Raw genomic sequence first — 17372 nt, 5'->3', positions numbered from 1 at the left:
CTTTAATTTATGAAACTATTACTTAGCAAATATACAGTGACAGTCTAATATCTAAACATACAGTGACAGTCAGAAACTATTAAAATAGATCATTATAAATATTATTTGGGGGCCAGAGAGATAGTGGAGCAGTGGTTTACCAAACTTTCATGCCCAGGTCTCACTTTTCAAACTCTAGCATATGTCAGAGCTGAGCAGTACTCTGGATCTCTCCCTCAGAAAAAAAAAAAAAAAAACATTATTTGTACTGTATGCACAGAAGTTAAGGGGAATGGAAAGGGAGCCAAATGGAGGAGGAAAACAACAAGGGAATAATAGTAAAAGGAAGAAAGGGAGTAACATACGTGGCGTAAAGCACAAGGACCAGCGTAAGGATCCCGGTTGGAGCCCCAGGCTCCCCACCTGCAGAGGGATCACTTTACAGGTGGTGAAACAGGTCTGCAGGTGTCTACCTTTCCCTCCCCCTCTCTGTCTTCCCCTCCTCTCTCGAATTCTCCAGTCCTAACCAACAATAGCAGCAGCAATGACAACAACAGTAATAACAACAACAACAATGATAAAAAAGGGCAACAAAAATGGGGAAAAAATGGGGAACAAGTAAGAAATGGTGAGAAAAAATATTAAAGACAAGGAGAAGGGCAAAAATCCAAGTGATCAGGAAGAAAAGGAACACACAAGTGTGGGGAAAACAAATTATTTAACTAAAATCAAACTACTTACGTCCTGAAGACAAAGTCAAAGAATTCTGGGGGAATAAAGTGTTATTTTTGGGCCAGATAGTGGTACACCTCAGTTGAGCGCACATGTTACAAGGTGCAAGAACCTGGTTTTAGACCCTGGTCCCCACCTGCGGGGGGAAAGCTTCATGACTGGTGAAGCAGGACTTCAGGCGTCTCTCTGTCTTTCCCTCTCTATCTTCCCTTGCCCTCTCCCAATTTCTGTCTCTATCCAATAATAAATAAATAACTATATTTTTTAAAATGTTATTTTGACTTGGAGTTAATTATCAGACTTTCAAGTTAAGTCAGTAAAAATTGGAAAGCAGAAGCTTGAAAAAGTAGCACTCTCAGTTTTAAAAAAAAAAGGTCTCAAATGTCATTTACTCCAGGGGGGCATCCAGATTAATAATAATTACCCCTCCCCAAAACTCTATTTCTCCACAGCTGTTTAAAAAATTATTTTTTATGGGGTTGGGCAGTTAAACGCACATGGTGCGAGCACAAGCACTGGAGTGAGGATCTCAGTTGAGCCCCCAGCTAACCACCTGTAGAGGAGTCGCTTCGCAAGTGGTGAAGCAGATCTGCAGGTGTCTATCTTTCTCTTCCCCTATGTCTTCCCCTCCTCTCTCAATTTCTCTCTGTACTATCCAACAACAACTGTAAGAACAATAACGACCACAACAAGGGCAACAAAAATGGGAAAAATAGCCTCCAGGAGCAGTAGATTCATAGTGCTGGCACTGTGCTGGGAAATTGTGCAGATGCATTCACATCTGCCATGTTTTCCCCTCAGGCTACTAGTTCCCGTGATCTCGGAGGGCCTGTTCCGCCATGTTATGCCCTCAGGACATTGTCTATATCCCCATGATATTTGGAATGCTATGGTTACTCTTCCCCCTTCCCATTCTCGTGAAAGCTACTCCTATAAAAGCCCTTCTTCTTCCGCACCTCACTCTCTTTCCAGCGCTTCACTCCGGTGTTCAGATGCAGGAAAGGTTACTGTGTGAGGCGGCCATTTTTGCTACCTCCACATGGCCCAACCTGCTTCTCTAGCACCCAACTCTGAGGTGCCAGCGCAAACAAAGATTGGTGTTTCCTTTTCGCTCTGGACCCTCTCTCTCTTCTCCGCGGCCCGCACACAACAACATCTGGGTCAACAACAGCACTGAGCCTCAGTGATAACCCTGGAGGCAAAAAATTAAAAATAAATAAATAATTATTTTTAATAGCCCAGGAGTTGGCATAGTGGATAAAGCACTTGGCTCTCAAACATGAGATGCCTGGCATCACAAGTAACAGAGTGGTATTCTGGCTCTTTTTCTGTCCTCTTTCTCTCTTCCCCATAAGTAAATTAAAAAAAAAAATTAAGCAAAATGACACCACAAAAGAATTATAATTATTATTATTATTTGCTTCCAGTTTTATGGCAGGGGCTCAGTGCCTGCACTATAAATCCACTGCTCCTTACAGACATCTTTTTTCCATTGTTATTGTTACTGTTGTTGTTGGACAGAACAGAGAAATCGAGAGAGGAGGGGAAGACAAAAGGAAGGAGAGAAAGTAAGACACCCACAGACCTGCTACAATGCTTGTGAAGTGACCTGCCTCCCCTGCAGGTGGGAAGCCAGGAGCTCAAACAAGGATCCTTGCACTGGTCCTTGCACTTTGTACTATGTGCTCTTAACTTGGTGCGCTACTGCCTGGCCCCCAATTCTAAAAAAATATATATAAACAAATGTGTATTGGTGGAGAGAAATCTTTTTCAAATGTAGAAGCAATTGAAAAGATCATGAAGGATAAAAGAAAAAGGATTATTAAACTTTATTCTTAGTATTTATTTTATTAAAGAGAGAATAAAAAGAGAATCATTCCAGCATATACAGTGCTTAGGATCAGATTCAGAACTTTATGCAGGTAAGTCCTGTGCTCTATCACTGATGAGATCCAAAGACATCAATATACAACTATCCCATGGCAGAGTTTTTTGTAATAGCCCAAATTTGACAATATGCACAGATGTCAAACAATAAATGAGTGGTTTAGGAAATTCTAATATGTATACACAATGGAATACTTCTCAGCTGCATGAAATGCTGATTTTTCTTTAGCTACAATGTGGATGGAACTTGAAAGAATAATGTACATCAGCCAGAAAGTGAAGTACAAATACTAGATGATCTCACTCATAGATGGGACTAAAGAAGTAAGGAGGGGGGCCAGGCAGTGGCACACCTGGTTAACAGCACACATTTATAGTGGACAAGGACCCAGGTTCAAGTCCCTGGTCCCCACCTGCAGGGGGAAAGCTTCACAAATGGTGCAACAGGGCTGCAGTTGTCTTTTTTTTTAAATTATTTTGATATTTATTTATTTTCCCTTTTGTTGCCCTTGTTTTTCATTGTTGTTATAGTTATTATTGTTGTTGTTATTGATGTAGTCGTTGTTGGATAGGACAGAGAGAAATGTAGAGAGGAGGGGAAGACAGAGAGAGGGAGAGAAAGAGAGAAAGCTTTTCAATTTTGGGAAAAATAAAAATAAAGTAATCTTATTCCAAATCAAATTAGGAGATAATTCTGAGGCTAGCAAGATAGTTCCCCTGGTCAGGAACCTGCTTGCCATGTGCACAGCTCAGGTTCAAACTCCCAGCTCCATATGTGAGTACCACAGTACTAGAGGAAGCTTCAGTACTATGATGCCTCTCCCTTTCTCTGTCTGGCTGTTTCCCTCACTCTTTTTGAAAAAGTCCCACAAAGAAGTGAAATCATACTAATTCACTGAATAAATAAATTTAATTTTTTAAATGTTTTTTATATGTATTTATTCCCTTTTGTTGCCTTTGTTGTTTTATGGTTGTAGTTATTATGGATGTCATTATTGTTGGATAGGACAGAGAGAAATGGAGAGAGGAGGGGAAGACAGAGAGGGGGAGAGGAAGATAGACACCTGCAGACCTGCTTCACCGCCTGTGAAGCTACTCTCCTACAGGTGGGGAGCCAGGGGCTCAAACCCACATCCTTATGCCAATCCTTGTGCTTTGCGCCACGTGTGTTTGCAGGTGTCTTTCTGTCTCTTTACCTCTCTGCCTCCTCCTCCCATCTCAATTTCTCTAACTCTTTCCAATACTAAATAAAAATATTTTTAAAACCTAAGGTTTTTACTGTTGACTGTAAACCACTAATGCCCCAATAAAGAAATAAAAAAGGAAAAAAAAAAAAAAAAACCCTAAGGTTTCAGCTAGGTGAAGTAGACATACAATACAGTCTCACCAAAAGTTCTTTATTGACAAATAGGTCAAGGAACTCAGATAAGTGAAATATATATGTAACTTCACTTATATATATATATTTGGTGTCAATCACACACATATACCTTTAAGTCACCATCAATTTTCTCCCACTCTTCTGCTGTGAAGCTGCATGCTGTTGCTGCAGGTTTTTCTTTCCTCAGAGCTCGGCTTTCAGGAGCCAGTCCTTCAAGGCACTTTTCACAAAATTCTGTAAGTTCGGGATAATATCCTTCTTCACCAGACCTTTTTAAAAAATATGAAATTTTCAGGGCCAGGCAGTAGCACAGCGGGTTAAGTGCACATGGTGAGAAACTCAAGGACCAGTGGAAGGATCCCAGTTTGAGCCCCCAGGTTCCCAACTGCAGAGGGGGAGCTTCACAAGTGGTGAAACAAGTCTGCATGTGTCTATCTTTCTCTCCCCTTCTGTCTTCCCCTACTCTCTTGATTTCTCTCTGTCCTATCCAACAACAGCAATGACAATAACAAGGGCAACAAAATGGGAGGTGGGGAGGGAGTCGGGTGGTAGCGCAACAGGTTAAGCAAACGTGGCGCAAAGCACAAGGACCTACATAAGGATCCAGGTTGGAGTCCCCGGCTGCACACCTGTTGAGGAGTTACTTCACAAGTGGTAAAGCAGGTCTACAGATGTCTTTCTCTCCCACTGTCTGTCTTCTCCTCCTCTCTCCATTTCTCTCTGTCCTATCCAACAATGACGACATCACTAACAGCAACAATAATACCTACAATAATAAAACAACAAGCACAGCAAAAGAGAAAATAAATAAATAACTAAAAAATGGGGGGGGGGGAGAGCTCCAGGAGCAGTGGATTCGTAATGCAGGCACCAAGCCCCAGCGATAACCCTGGAGGCAAAAAGAAAAAAGAAATGTCAACTTATTTATATATCATATAGTCCAGAGGCTTGTGATCTGGCTCTGTGGAACCCAGGGGATCTACAGCAGTCCATGCACTGCCTGTGGCATCCTACTCTCCCTCCTCAGCCTGTCCAACTTCCTCTTCTATTCACTAATCTACAGAGTAAATGAAATGGGGGGAGGGGGCTCAAAAGACACAAATTTCCACTATAAATTTTAAAAGTTGAGTAAGTACATTTTCCTCTTCAACACCCTATGTTCATGCTGTATATAAGGTAATTATAAATCTATGAATGGAAATCCAGTGACAGATACAATTTAAAAATGAGACTTTGTAGTACCTTCCTGAGGTGTTTTTATTTAGAGGTTAACTTTCTTTTTTTTCCTAAAAGAATAGGAAAAAAACAACAATGGAACAGTTGAGAATATGCCTTTAAATTCCTTTAAGTTCATCTACTCAAGGAACAGGATTTCTTTTACTATTCAATGAAAAAAAATATATATATATATACATGCATCTGTATGTTTACTATTTAAGGAAAATCAGCTCTTCCTCCTTTTAAAATTATTTAGCTTTTCAATTTTGGGAAAAATAAAAATAAAGTAATCTTATTCCAAATCAAATTAGGAGATAATTCTGAGGCTAGCAAGATAGTTCCCCTGGTCAGGAACCTGCTTGCCATGTGCACAGCTCAGGTTCAAACTCCCAGCTCCATATGTGAGTACCACAGTACTAGAGGAAGCTTCAGTACTATGATGCCTCTCCCTTTCTCTGTCTGGCTGTTTCCCTCACTCTTTTTGAAAAAGTCCCACAAAGAAGTGAAATCATACTAATTCATTGAATAAATAAATTTAATTTTTTTAATGTTTTTTATATGTATTTATTCCCTTTTGTTGCCTTTGTTGTTTTATGGTTGTAGTTATTATGGATGTCATTATTGTTGGATAGGACAGAGAGAAATGGAGAGAGGAGGGGAAGACAGAGAGGGGGAGAGGAAGATAGACACCTGCAGACCTGCTTCACTGCTTATGAAGCGACTCCCCTGCAGGCTGGGAGCTGGGGGCTCAAACTGGGATCCTTAAGCAGGTCCTTGTGCTTTGCACCACATGCACTTAACCCACTGTGCTACTCCCAACTCCCAATAAATTTAATTATAAAAAAAATAGCTTAGGAGGTGGTGCAGCGAATAAAGCACTTAACTCTCAAGTGTGAGGTCTCAAGTTCAGTCTCTACCATCGGATGTGCCATACTGATGCTCTGGTTCATGTGTTTTCTCTCCCTCTCTCCCCTCTCCTCCCTCTCTCTCTCTCTCTCATTAGTAAATAAAGAATCTTAGGGAGTCAGGCGGTAGCGCAGCAAGTTAAGTGCAAAAGCACAAGGACCGTCATAAGGATCCCAGTTTGAGCCCCCAGCTCCCAGCCTGCAGGGGAGTCGCTTCTCAAGCGGTGAAGCAGGTCTGCAGGTGTCTATCTTTCTCTCCCCCTCTCTGTCTTCCCCTTCTCTCTCCACTTCTCTCTGTCCTATCCAACAACGATGACAACAATAATAACTACAACAATAAAACAACAAGGGCAACAAAAGGAAATAAATAAATATTTTTTAAAAGAATTTTAAAAATTAAAAATAACTCCAAGCTAGTGCAGCAGAATTTCATTAGGTTACTTGTAAAATTCGTGAGAACCAACTTTGCTACTATTTAAATTCTTTGCCACACACTTCTCACTTTCTGTCTCTGACCAAATGTAAATGAAAATGCCCCTGTACTTCTAAGAAAAACAAAAGGGAAAACCATGATATGAAATTTCACCTAATTCAGAAGCGGTTAGGGGTGATAAGGTCAACTCTGGCTGAGGACAAGGACAGGTGCTTATGGAAGAGGCAAAGGTGAGCAGAGAAAAAGGAAGGGACATTGTGATAAGGAAGGGAGTCTGAGCAGAAACAATAACCAGTGCCGAGCACCAGAACAAAATGGAAACAACTGCTTCTGTCCTAGAGGCTGCAGTTTATGTTCTGCAAATCCAACATCAAGTGTGCGCCCCTCCCCCCCCAACTATATATTGGATAGAGCTAGAGGGAAGTTGAGAGGAAAGAAGGTAGAGAGGGAAAGAGACAGAGAGACACCCACAACCCTTCTTTACCATTTGTCAAGCTTCCCCCCTGCAGGTTGGGACCAGGGGCTGCAGCCTGGGTCCTTGTGCACCATAATGTGGGCACTTAACCAGGTATGCCACCACTTGGCCCCTTCAAGCCACTCTCTAAATGAAAGTCTCTCAAGAAATTGAAAACAGAGGGCACAGGTTGGTACTCTATGGGTACTGTTTCTTGGGTTCCCCTGATCACTGCACATCAATAGCCAGGCCTTAGGACCCACCTAGATTCTCTGAAATTGTGGCCCTTAAATTTTCTATTTCAACAACCATATCTGACACTTGACAAATATTACAGCTTGACAATCACCCCCAAAGAATGGGCTAGGCAGTGGTGCATATGCTACCATGTGTGAGGCCCAGGGTTCAGAGCCTCTTTTCCTACCTGTATGGGGGGAAGCTTCATGAGAAGTGGCACAGTACTACAGGTTCTCTCTCTCTCTCTTTCTCTCTCTCCTTCCCTCCCTCCCTCTCTCCTTTCCTCCCTCCCTATTTCTATCTCTATAAGGAAGGAGCAGTGGTAGATAGCATAATCGTTATGCAAAGAGACTCTCATGCCTTAGGCTCCAAAGTCTCAGGTTCAATCCCACGCACCACCATAACCCATAATTGAGCAGTGCTCTGGTAATAAATAAATAAATAAAACTAAGTTATTTTAAACTAATTTATATATTTTTATTATTGGATAGAGACAGAGAGAAATTGAGAGGGGAGAGGGAGATAGAGAGTAAGATACAAAGAGACACCTGCAGCACTGCTTCACCACTCATGAAGCTTTCCCCCTTCAGGTGGGGACCAGGGGCTTGAACATGTATGCTTGCCCATTGCCCACAGCAGTGTGTGCATTTCACCAAGTGCACCACCACCTGGCCTCAATTATTATTTTTTTATATTTATTTATTTCCTTTTGTTGCCCTTGTTTTTTTATTGTTGTTGTAGTTATTATTGTTGTTGTAGTTATTATTGTTGTTTTTATTGATGTTGTTGTTGAATAGGACAGAGAAAAATAGAGAGAGGAGGGGAAAACAGAAGAGGAGAGAAAGACACCTGCAGACCTGCGAAGCAACTCCCCTACAGGTGGGGAGCCTGGGGCTAGAACCAGGATCCTTACACTGGTCCTTGTGCTTTGCACCACGTGCACTTAACCCGCTGCGCTACCGCCTGGCTCCTGGCCCCTGGCCCCAATTATCTTTTAAAAGAAAAGGTAGAGGGAGAGGAATGGCTGCCAGGAACAGGTACCAGGTTCCAGCAATAACCCTGATGTCAAAGTAAATAACAAAACTTTCAGTTGGCATACTATGAAATTATTTTTAAATGCTTACCTGAGCACCCAGAGAATTTTTTCCAAGTGTTTAACATCTGAACATTTTTTAATATACTTAAAATCCAAGTGTTCAACAGGGATTTTAAATGTTTTTGTTGTTCCAAAACCCCACAGTGATGGGTAATCTTTGGTCGTCATAGCTGAAACAGAGAATAAGAAAAGATTTGTGAATCAAATATATATAGTAATATTCTATTTGGATAGTAGGAAGCACCTAGATACTTCTAAAAAATTTATTTTCATTTCTATACAGAAAAAAGATGTTGATTTATTTCCCCAAGGAAATTTACTTTAAATTTTTTCCTAACAACACCAGCTAATATTCATGAATTGAAATTGAAATACCTGTACATGGGTTATCTCAATTCATCTTTACTTATGCAAAGATGAACTACAATGATAAAACAAGTTTTGGTGATGGGGAGGAACCAGATTGTTTCTTCTATCCATTTATGGTCTCTGCTTGTGACATGCAAACTAAATGAATATAGGACAGCTTGATAGGAAAAGGGTTCATTTTACTTACACATAAGGACTTCTCAGAAAAGAAGTGAAAACGAAAAACAAAAAATAGTGATTAGACAAAAAAAAAAAAAAAGAAGTTGGAGTTTCTAGAGGAAAGTAACTATATGGGAGAAACCAGTAAGGGAGAAGAGTCGTGTTAGTAAGGTCTGTTTATATAGACCCATTTTGGTGCTGTGTTAGTAAAGTCTGTTTATACAGATTCATCTCGGTGCTGTGTTAGTAAGGTCTGTTTATATAGACTCATCTCGGTGCTGTGTTAGTGAGGTCTGTTTATATAGACCCATCTCGGTGCTGCGTTAGTAAGGTCTGTTTATACAGAGCCATCTCGGTGCTGTCATCTGTTGCAAAAAGAGTTGTGCACTCTTGGTTTGGAAGACAGGAGATGAGGAAACCTGAAAGGTAGGTCTAGTTCTCCAGCTAAACAATCAACTAAAATTAAATCTTATGTTTAAATGACCTGTTTGGGGGTGACATACTTTGATCCACTACAGGGCCCAAACTATTTTTTAATATATCTTGCAGGATGGCTTCACTTAAATATGGAATATAGATTATTGAAATATGGATGAACAAAAAAATGGAGATAACATAATAGTTATGGAAAAGATGGTCATGCTTGAGGCTCTGAAGTCCAAGATTCAATTCCCTGCAACACTATAAACCAGAGTTGAGCAGTGCTCTGGGGGAGGGGGAAGAAAAGAAAGAAAAGAAACCAAATTATATCAATGTGAGAAGTAAAGTAGTTGAGGAGGGGGGGGGGGGCTAGAACTTTGGTAGTGCATGTGTAAGTCTATCTCTATAATCTCTATAATTTATTTTATATTTATTGTCACCAGGGTTATCACTAGTGCCTGCACTATAAATCCACAGCTCCCAGAGGGCATTTTTCCCCTTTTTTAAATATTTATTTTATTTATTCCCTTTTGTTGCCCTTGTTGTTTTATTGTTGTAGTTATTATTGTTGTCGTCTGTTGTTTTCGACGGGTTATGTTGTTTTCGCCGGGCTGGCTTCACGGGCAGGTAACAGATGACCAGGGACTCATGGTTGAGCTGTAGGCAGTATCTATCTCTTTATTCATGCAGGACGCAGCACAATCTAAGACGAGCTAAGCTAAACTCAAGGTACTGTAGAACTCACAATACTGTCTTTATATATACTTGCCAAGTAGGGTGGAAACAAGATGTGACATAGAGAGGGTGGAGAGAAAAGTGACTGGTGACAATCAGAGTGTGACAAGGAGAGGATCAAGGTGTGACAAGGAGAGGGAGTGGAGCAAAAACATATCATGAAACAGTGGGGATTGAACCAATGCCCTGGAGGGAGGGTGGTGCTTGTTAACAGCGGTTATGTAAATAGAATGCAGTGGTTATATAAATAGAATAGTGTTAAGCAGGGGGGATTTAAACCAAATGAAACAGAAGGGGTCTCATGCATACCAACAGTCGTCGTTGTTGGATAGGACAGAGAGAAGTGGAGAGAGGAGGGGAAGACAGAGAGGGAGAGAGAAAGATAAGACACCTGCAGACCTGCTTCAACGCTTGTGAAGCGACTCCCCTGCAGGTGGGGAGCCAGGGGCTGGAACCAGGATCCTTACTCCCGTCCTTGTGCTTTGCGCCACCTGCGCTTAACCTGCTGTGCTACAGCCTTTTTTTTTTTTTCAGGTTTGACTTATTAATTTTTTTTTTTAGGTTTGACTTATTAATGAGAAAGGAATAGAGAAAGAAAGAACCAGACATCACTCTGGTACATGTGCTGCTAGAGACTGAACTCAGGACCTCATGCTTTATCAACTATGCCACCTTCTGGGACACTTTTTTTTTTCTATTTTATTTGACAAAAAAGAAGTTGACTAGGGAGGGGGAGATAGAAGAGACACCTGCAGACCTGCCTCACTGTCAAGCATCTCCCCTGCTGATGGGGAGCAGGGAACTCAAATATGTATGTTCAACCAGGAGAGCCACCGCCTGCCTCACCACCACCACCACTATAATCCTTTTTTTTTTTTCCTCCAGAATTATGGATGGGACTCAGTAGGCTTGATGAATCCACTGCTCCCAGCAACCACTTTTCCTTTTTTAAAAAATTATAATAAAAACAGAGAGACAGAGAGTGAGAGAGAAACAAATGCAGTGTTGTTTCACTAGTTCTGAAGTCCCTCCCCCCCACAGGCAGGGGCCAGGGGCTCAAACCTGGGATCTTTCAGTGTGGTAACCTGTGTGCTTTTATGGTTTGCACCAGCCCCCACCCCTATAATCCTATACTCTCGTAAACCATTATTAAATCACTAATAAAATATTTTAAGCATGTGTTTTTTTTTAAGAAAATATTTAGTTATTTGATTAGACAGAGAGAAATAATGAAGGGGAGGGAAGACAGGGGGTAGATAGCATGATGGTTATGCAAAGAGACTGTCATGTCTGAGGCTCCAAAGTCCCAGGTTCATTTCCCCACACCACCATAAGCCAGAGCTGAGCAGTGTTCTGGTAAAAAAGAAAAAAAAAAAGTGGGGGAAGATGGAGATACCTGCAGCACTGCTTCAACACTTGTGAAGTTTACCCCCTGCAGGTGGTGACTAGGGGCTTGAACCCGGCTGCCACCACCCAGGCCTACAAAAATACTTTTAAAAAGGGTGGGGGTAGATAGCATAATGGTTATGCAAAGAAACTCTCAGGCCTGAGGCTCTGAAGTCCCAGGTTCAGGCCCCCACACCATCAGAAGCCAGAGCTGAGCAGTGCTCTGGTGTTTCTCACTGTCTTTCTCTGTCTGTATCTCTCTCAAAAATAAAAATAAATACATACTTTAAAATATATATCATGTGTGTCACATCGTTAGGGCTTCACTATTCTAAGTCACCTTTTTAAAAATAGACAGACGCACAGAGAGAAACACACAACACAGTCAACACACAACAAGGAAGTTTCTCTTGCTGCCATGGGGCTGAGAACTCAAACCTGAATCACACACATGGCAAGTCAGGTGCCTTCTCAGGTGGGCTATCTTGCCAGCCCACAAGATCTATTACTGATTTGAAGGACCTGAGTTAGCTGTTTGCTAATATCCTAATAGTCCTTTGTGATTCAGCACATGGTAAATGACATCCTTTCTTTGGTACCTTTCCTTAGCATCACGCTTTCCCTTATTCTCCGCCTCCCACTGATGTCAATGAGTTGTTTGCAGAACTGTGCTCTAGTGGCCCACAGCACATATTCTACGTATGTTTCTTTGTCTTCCTATTAGATTGTGAGACATCTTACTTTATTCACCTTCATATTTTCAGCATACTTGCCTTCTGGGAAGGTACTCATGTAAAGACCTCTCCTGACAAAAAAAAAAAAAAAAAAAACACTTGGCCTTTCCTGACTGACTTTAACAATGAACATACATGATAGTACCTCAGGTAGGTTTTCATTTTAAGTCATTTTATTGGGGAAGTGCTGGTTTACAGCATTTGTTGTCACAAGTGTAGTTTCATATCACCCCATGGAGGTCTTAGCACAGCATGCTGTATTCTGACTTGTTATAGTCCTCCATGATAGGACAGTGGATACCTACCCCAGTTCCTCAGTTTTGAATAATGAAGTTCAGAGGAGAAATGATAGTGTCTCGTTCACACCATACTAGTAGGACCCAGTGTGATGAATATCTTCCATCACAATGATAGCCATCCATAAGGGTAGAAGTTACAGAAAAGCAAGATGAAGAACTTTTATTGATAATACCCCCCAAAGAATCTCTTTGATGGGAGGGATTTAAACAACTTCTAGGGTTCAACATTTACTTTGGGGTTTAGGGACTAGCTTAGCTGGCAGACAACACTTTAGGCCTTGCATAAAGACCCAGGTTTGAGCCCCTAACCACCATGCAAAGGGCTGTTTTCCACAAGCAGTTAAATGGTAGTGTGGTATGGCTCCGTCTCTCTCTGTTTCTATGTCCCTCTCTTACTCTTTCTGAATAAAAGAAAGGAGAAGGGCTGGGAGTGGGAGAGGGAGAGGAAGCATCCACATGGAACAATGGAGTTGGATAGATGCAAAGCCCTGGTGAAGCTCTGGCAGAAATAAGTAAATAACAGTAATAACCTCAAATAGAAGGAATCTTGCAACCCCCGAGATTCTCAATACAGATTATTTGATTTGAATAAAGTGAAAGAGTATTTTCAATGATAGTTATCTCTTACCTAATCAAATGAGTTTCTGAACACTGCTTTAATGTTTCTCTGAGAACTCTTTTATGAAAGTTGACCGTGTTTGGTTGTTGCTGTTGGGCAGGATACACATTCTCTCAAAACCACTCAATAGGGGGTGGGGAGACAGCATAAGGGTTCTGCAAAACCACACAATAGATGGGGCAAGGCAAGTGGTGCAGCAGGTGGGGCATCAGACTTACTTACTACCATGAAACCCTAAGTTAAACATCGTCTATGACAGTGGCACTCTGGCATAGATATCAACCAAGGGCTAGAAGATAACATAATGGTTATGCAAAAAATAATAATAATGGTAACTTGCATAACTGAGGCTCCGAGGTGCCAGGTTCAATTCCTGGCACCATCATAAGCCAAACCTGAGCTTTATAAATAATCACCAAATGTTTATTCTCAAGTTCACTTTTTTTGTTTGTTTGTTTCTGGTTTTGAAAACCTCTGGTTCTAGTTGGACTGAATTTCTCTCGGTCATCCCGATCCACCTTCAAGTCACAGGTCTCTTAATCAGCCTATGGGGTTTCTGTGGGCATAGCCGCCAGGCTAGCTCCGCCCCCCGCAGCCAGGCTAGCTCCGCCCCCCGCAGCCTAGCAACGGTTTCTATGTACGGGGGGGGGGGGTCGCCGGGACGCAGAGCTGCGCAGCGACCTACAACCGTCAGCGGCGCTGCGGCTCCTCCGAGTGCACCCCCACTGACCCCCAGCTTTGGTCCCCGGCTGGCGGACCCCGTGTTGCGACCTCCCCAATAACAGCCACACTCGGCCGCGGGAAACTAAAAGGTCCCCAAGTCGCTTCCGTCTGCCGGGATGAACGATCGGCCCACAGCCCTCGCCCCTTTCAAGTAGACGGTGCGCTCGCTCCTTCGGCTCTTCCACGCCGACGCCTGCAGCAAAGGCTGAGACGGGGAAAGACCCAGAGGCCGCTGATACTCACCTGCTTCCTGGGCCCTGCGCTGAGGGCTGATGCTGCCGCAGTCGCTCGGTCCCCGCAGACTAGGACCCAGGACTCGTCGCCCCGCCTCGCGACCCCCGGACCAGGCTGATCGCCCGGGGGCGGGACCAAGCTCTCTGCACAGTGATTGGCTAGTACCGCACCTGTCGGCCCTCTGATTGACCTTAGAGGTGCCAGCTTCACCCAGACTGGGAACCACAGAAGGGAGAAGTGAGATTTTCAAGTCCCGAGTTTCAGTTGGTTTTCAGATTGAATTTAAACGCTGTTGCTGTCTTGTAGCGTTGCACAACCTCCTAGTAACTATAGAAACAAACATTCAGGAGATCTATGGTGCAAAGCAGAATACTGTTAACCCCGTCCCCTTTATGCAAACTGAAGGGCCTAGGAGATAGCATAGTGGTTTTGCAAACATTTCATATGAAGGCTCTGAGGTCCCAGTTTCAATCTCTGGGACCATCATAAACAGAGCTGAGCAGTACTCTGGTTTAAAAAGGGGGGGGGGCGGTGATGGCGCACCTGGTTGAGCACATGCGTTACTATGTCCCAGGTTCAAGCTCCCAGTCCCCACGTGCAGGAGGAAAGTTTCCGGAGTGGTTCAGTGTTGCAGCTCTCTCCCATATCCCCTCCCCCCTCTTGATTTTTGCTTCTATCCGATAAATAAGCAAAATCTTTTATGGGGGAGATAGCATAATGGCTATGTAGAGAGATTCATTCCTGAAGTTCCAAAGTGCCAGGTTCAGCCCCCTCCCCCCGCCCCCCCCCCCATATCATAGGCCAGGGCTGAGCAGTGCTCTGGTTAAAAAAAAAAAAAAAAAAAAAAAAGAACTGCAACCCTGCTTCACCAGTTGTGAAGGGGGGACATTAGGTGCGCCACTGCCTGCCCCTCCTCAACTTTCTTTTTTGTGTTTTCTTGCCTCCAGGTTATAGTTGGGTCTTGGTGCCAGTACTGGGAATCCACAGCTCCTGGCGGCAATTTTTTTTTTCTAATTTTTATTAGATAGGACAGAAATTTTGACAGAAGTCGAGGAGATGGAGAGAGAAATAAAGTCCTGCTTCACCACTAGTGAAGCAGACCCCCTGCAAGGGGGTAAGGGGGGGCTTGAACCCAGTCCTTGGGCTTGGTAATATGTGCGCTTAACAGGTGTGCCACCACCTGGCCCCCTCAGACTCACCACCTACCCAGTGGTCTTACCATTGGCTCTTCCCTACTTTCAGAACTGACTTCTCCTTAACTTCCTGTAGTTTTTCCTGACCTTCATTCCTCTGCTGAAATAAACACTCCCATCTCCACCCCCTATAGATTTTCCACACAAACCCGTCATTCTAGAGATGTGTAGTTCGTATTGAGGTATTTCAATTTTTTCCCTAGCTTACGCTTTTAATACCTTATGACCCTCAGAACTTGTTATCTGTGATTTCATTATGAAATTTTTCATAAGTTCACTTCAGTACTTCAGTGTCTTAATAGCTTCAATCTCAATCATGATTTTAATGATCATCATTAAATCCTTCACTTTGACATTGAAACTGAAGTGAAAATAAATGAACTGACCAATCATTGTGGAACAGAGCTGTATTTGAACCAATTTCCAATGCTTTTCTAGTGGACATTTCATGCCCAAATAGTTGTTAAGTGTAACAAGTCTGTGTTAACTTCAAACTTGGGATTTGTGATGTTTATATTCACAAACTACAACGGCAGAGGGTGTGGTGAGTCATACACACCTATATAGCGGTAAAACTATACTAAAATCTTCTAGCACTGTAAACCAATGTTAAATTGGTAAGAATAGAAAACTTTAAAGCAATTTTATGGGGTAAAAGGATGGTTGGTGAATGAGTGGATAAGAAATGAATGGTTGCGATAAATGAGCGGATGGGAGGATGTGTGGGTGGATAAAAAGAGGGACAGATGGATAAATGCTTTTAAAATTTTCACATCCATTTTACCTGGCAAGAGGTAACTTTCTTTTTACAAAAAAGTTTAGTAAAGTGTTTCACTAAAATGGTTGGTGCTAGAGATTAAATATGCTCTACAAGTTCTCTCCCTGTCCCAGTATTTTGAGTCAGAGATGCAAAGAGAAAACAACTGCTCAACAATTCATGGAGTTCTGATAAGTTCCAGTGATACTTTTCCAATAATAAATTATCTAAATAAAATTAAAACTATTGGTATGCAAGTTAGAATATTAGAATAGTAAAATTAGAATAGTAAGAGAAGAGCTACATTAGAAGAACCACAGTACAGTACTTATTAATTTAGCTTCTAAACGTTAACTATTACTGCTCTCTATTTAAATATAATCTACCAGTTGGTATATAGTTGAAGGATTTATTAAATTATGTATGTTAAACTTAAGGAACTAGCACAAAAAAGATTTTATATTTATTGGGACTCCCCTATTTAAATAGGTAAATGCGGGCTGGAAGATAGGTTACTGATACTGTGTACCTATTACCAAGTTTAAGGACTCAGGTTCAGTCTCTCAGAACCACAAAGAAACACCATGCATTGGGGAAGTTGTGGTGTTTCCCCTCTTTCCCGGTTTCTGTAACTGAACATAAAAAGAAAAAAATCCCACTAGGAATACTTCTTCATTTAGCACATAAGACATTTTGGGCTGGGTGGTGCCCCATTTGACTGACACACATTACAGTGTGTAAGCTCAAACCCCTGATCCCCACCTGCAGGAGGGTGAGCAATGAAACAGTACTGGTTTCTCCCCCTATTTTCCTACTTATTTCTTTATACTTTAGCCCAGGCACCACATTGTGCCACTGTGTGCTGAGTCCTCCCCCCAAAAAAAACATTTTTTTGATATAGAAATCCAGAAGGAAGGGGAAGACAGAGAAGGAGAGACACCTGTAGCACTGCTTCCAAAGCTTCCTCCCTGTAGATGGGGATTGGGGGCTTGAACCCAGGCTCTTGCACACTATTGCATGTGTACTCAACCAGGTGTGCTACCACATGGGCCCTCTTTACTTATATGCTGAATATAGACAGAGAAATAGGTAAAGGAAAGGTGGGGGGAGAGATAACGACAACACTGCTTCACCATTTACAAAGCTTACCCCTGCAGGTGGTAACACAGGTAACAGGGGCCTGAACCTGGTTCCTTGTGCATTATAACATATGTGCTCAGTCAGGTATGCCACCACCTGCCCCCCCCCCTCAATTTATCTATACAAAATATTTAGAGAATGATGAAGGGAAAAAAAGTTCAATTTAGTATAAGATTAGAAGGAACACAAGTGCTCTTTTGTTAAAATGGCATAGGGTGGCCAGGGGACTGGCTCACTGGGAAGAGCACAGGTATCCCTTGAACCCCAGTACCACACAGATTG

At 42.3% G+C, this 17372-nt stretch overlaps 1 protein-coding gene across 3 annotated transcripts in view; it reads right to left on the bottom strand.

Annotated features, from left to right (window-relative positions):
- The window catches only part of SPAG1 (sperm associated antigen 1), an 89831-nt gene extending 75717 nt beyond the window's left edge, over nt 1–14114 (bottom strand). For 2 of the 3 annotated variants that reach the window (XM_060196019.1, XM_060196021.1), the window contains exons 1-3: nt 13053–13175; nt 8351–8492; nt 4089–4248 (exon numbers count right to left, since the gene is read on the bottom strand). In XM_060196019.1, the coding sequence (XP_060052002.1) occupies nt 4089–4248; nt 8351–8490 (300 nt within the window). In that variant the 5' untranslated portion in view covers nt 8491–8492; nt 13053–13175. Of the gene's footprint in view, nt 1–4088; nt 4249–8350; nt 8493–13052; nt 13176–14009 lie in introns of those variants that run through there. The other variant, XM_060196020.1, reaches the window with a different exon arrangement.
- Nucleotides 14115–17372: the final 3258 nt, after the last annotated feature.

The sequence above is a fragment of the Erinaceus europaeus genome, chromosome 8, assembly GCF_950295315.1.
Source record: "Erinaceus europaeus chromosome 8, mEriEur2.1, whole genome shotgun sequence".
Taxonomy (NCBI): domain Eukaryota; kingdom Metazoa; phylum Chordata; class Mammalia; order Eulipotyphla; family Erinaceidae; genus Erinaceus; species Erinaceus europaeus.
The sequence above is the reverse complement of the archived record's forward strand: the minus strand, read 5'-3'. Positions and strand labels throughout refer to the sequence as shown.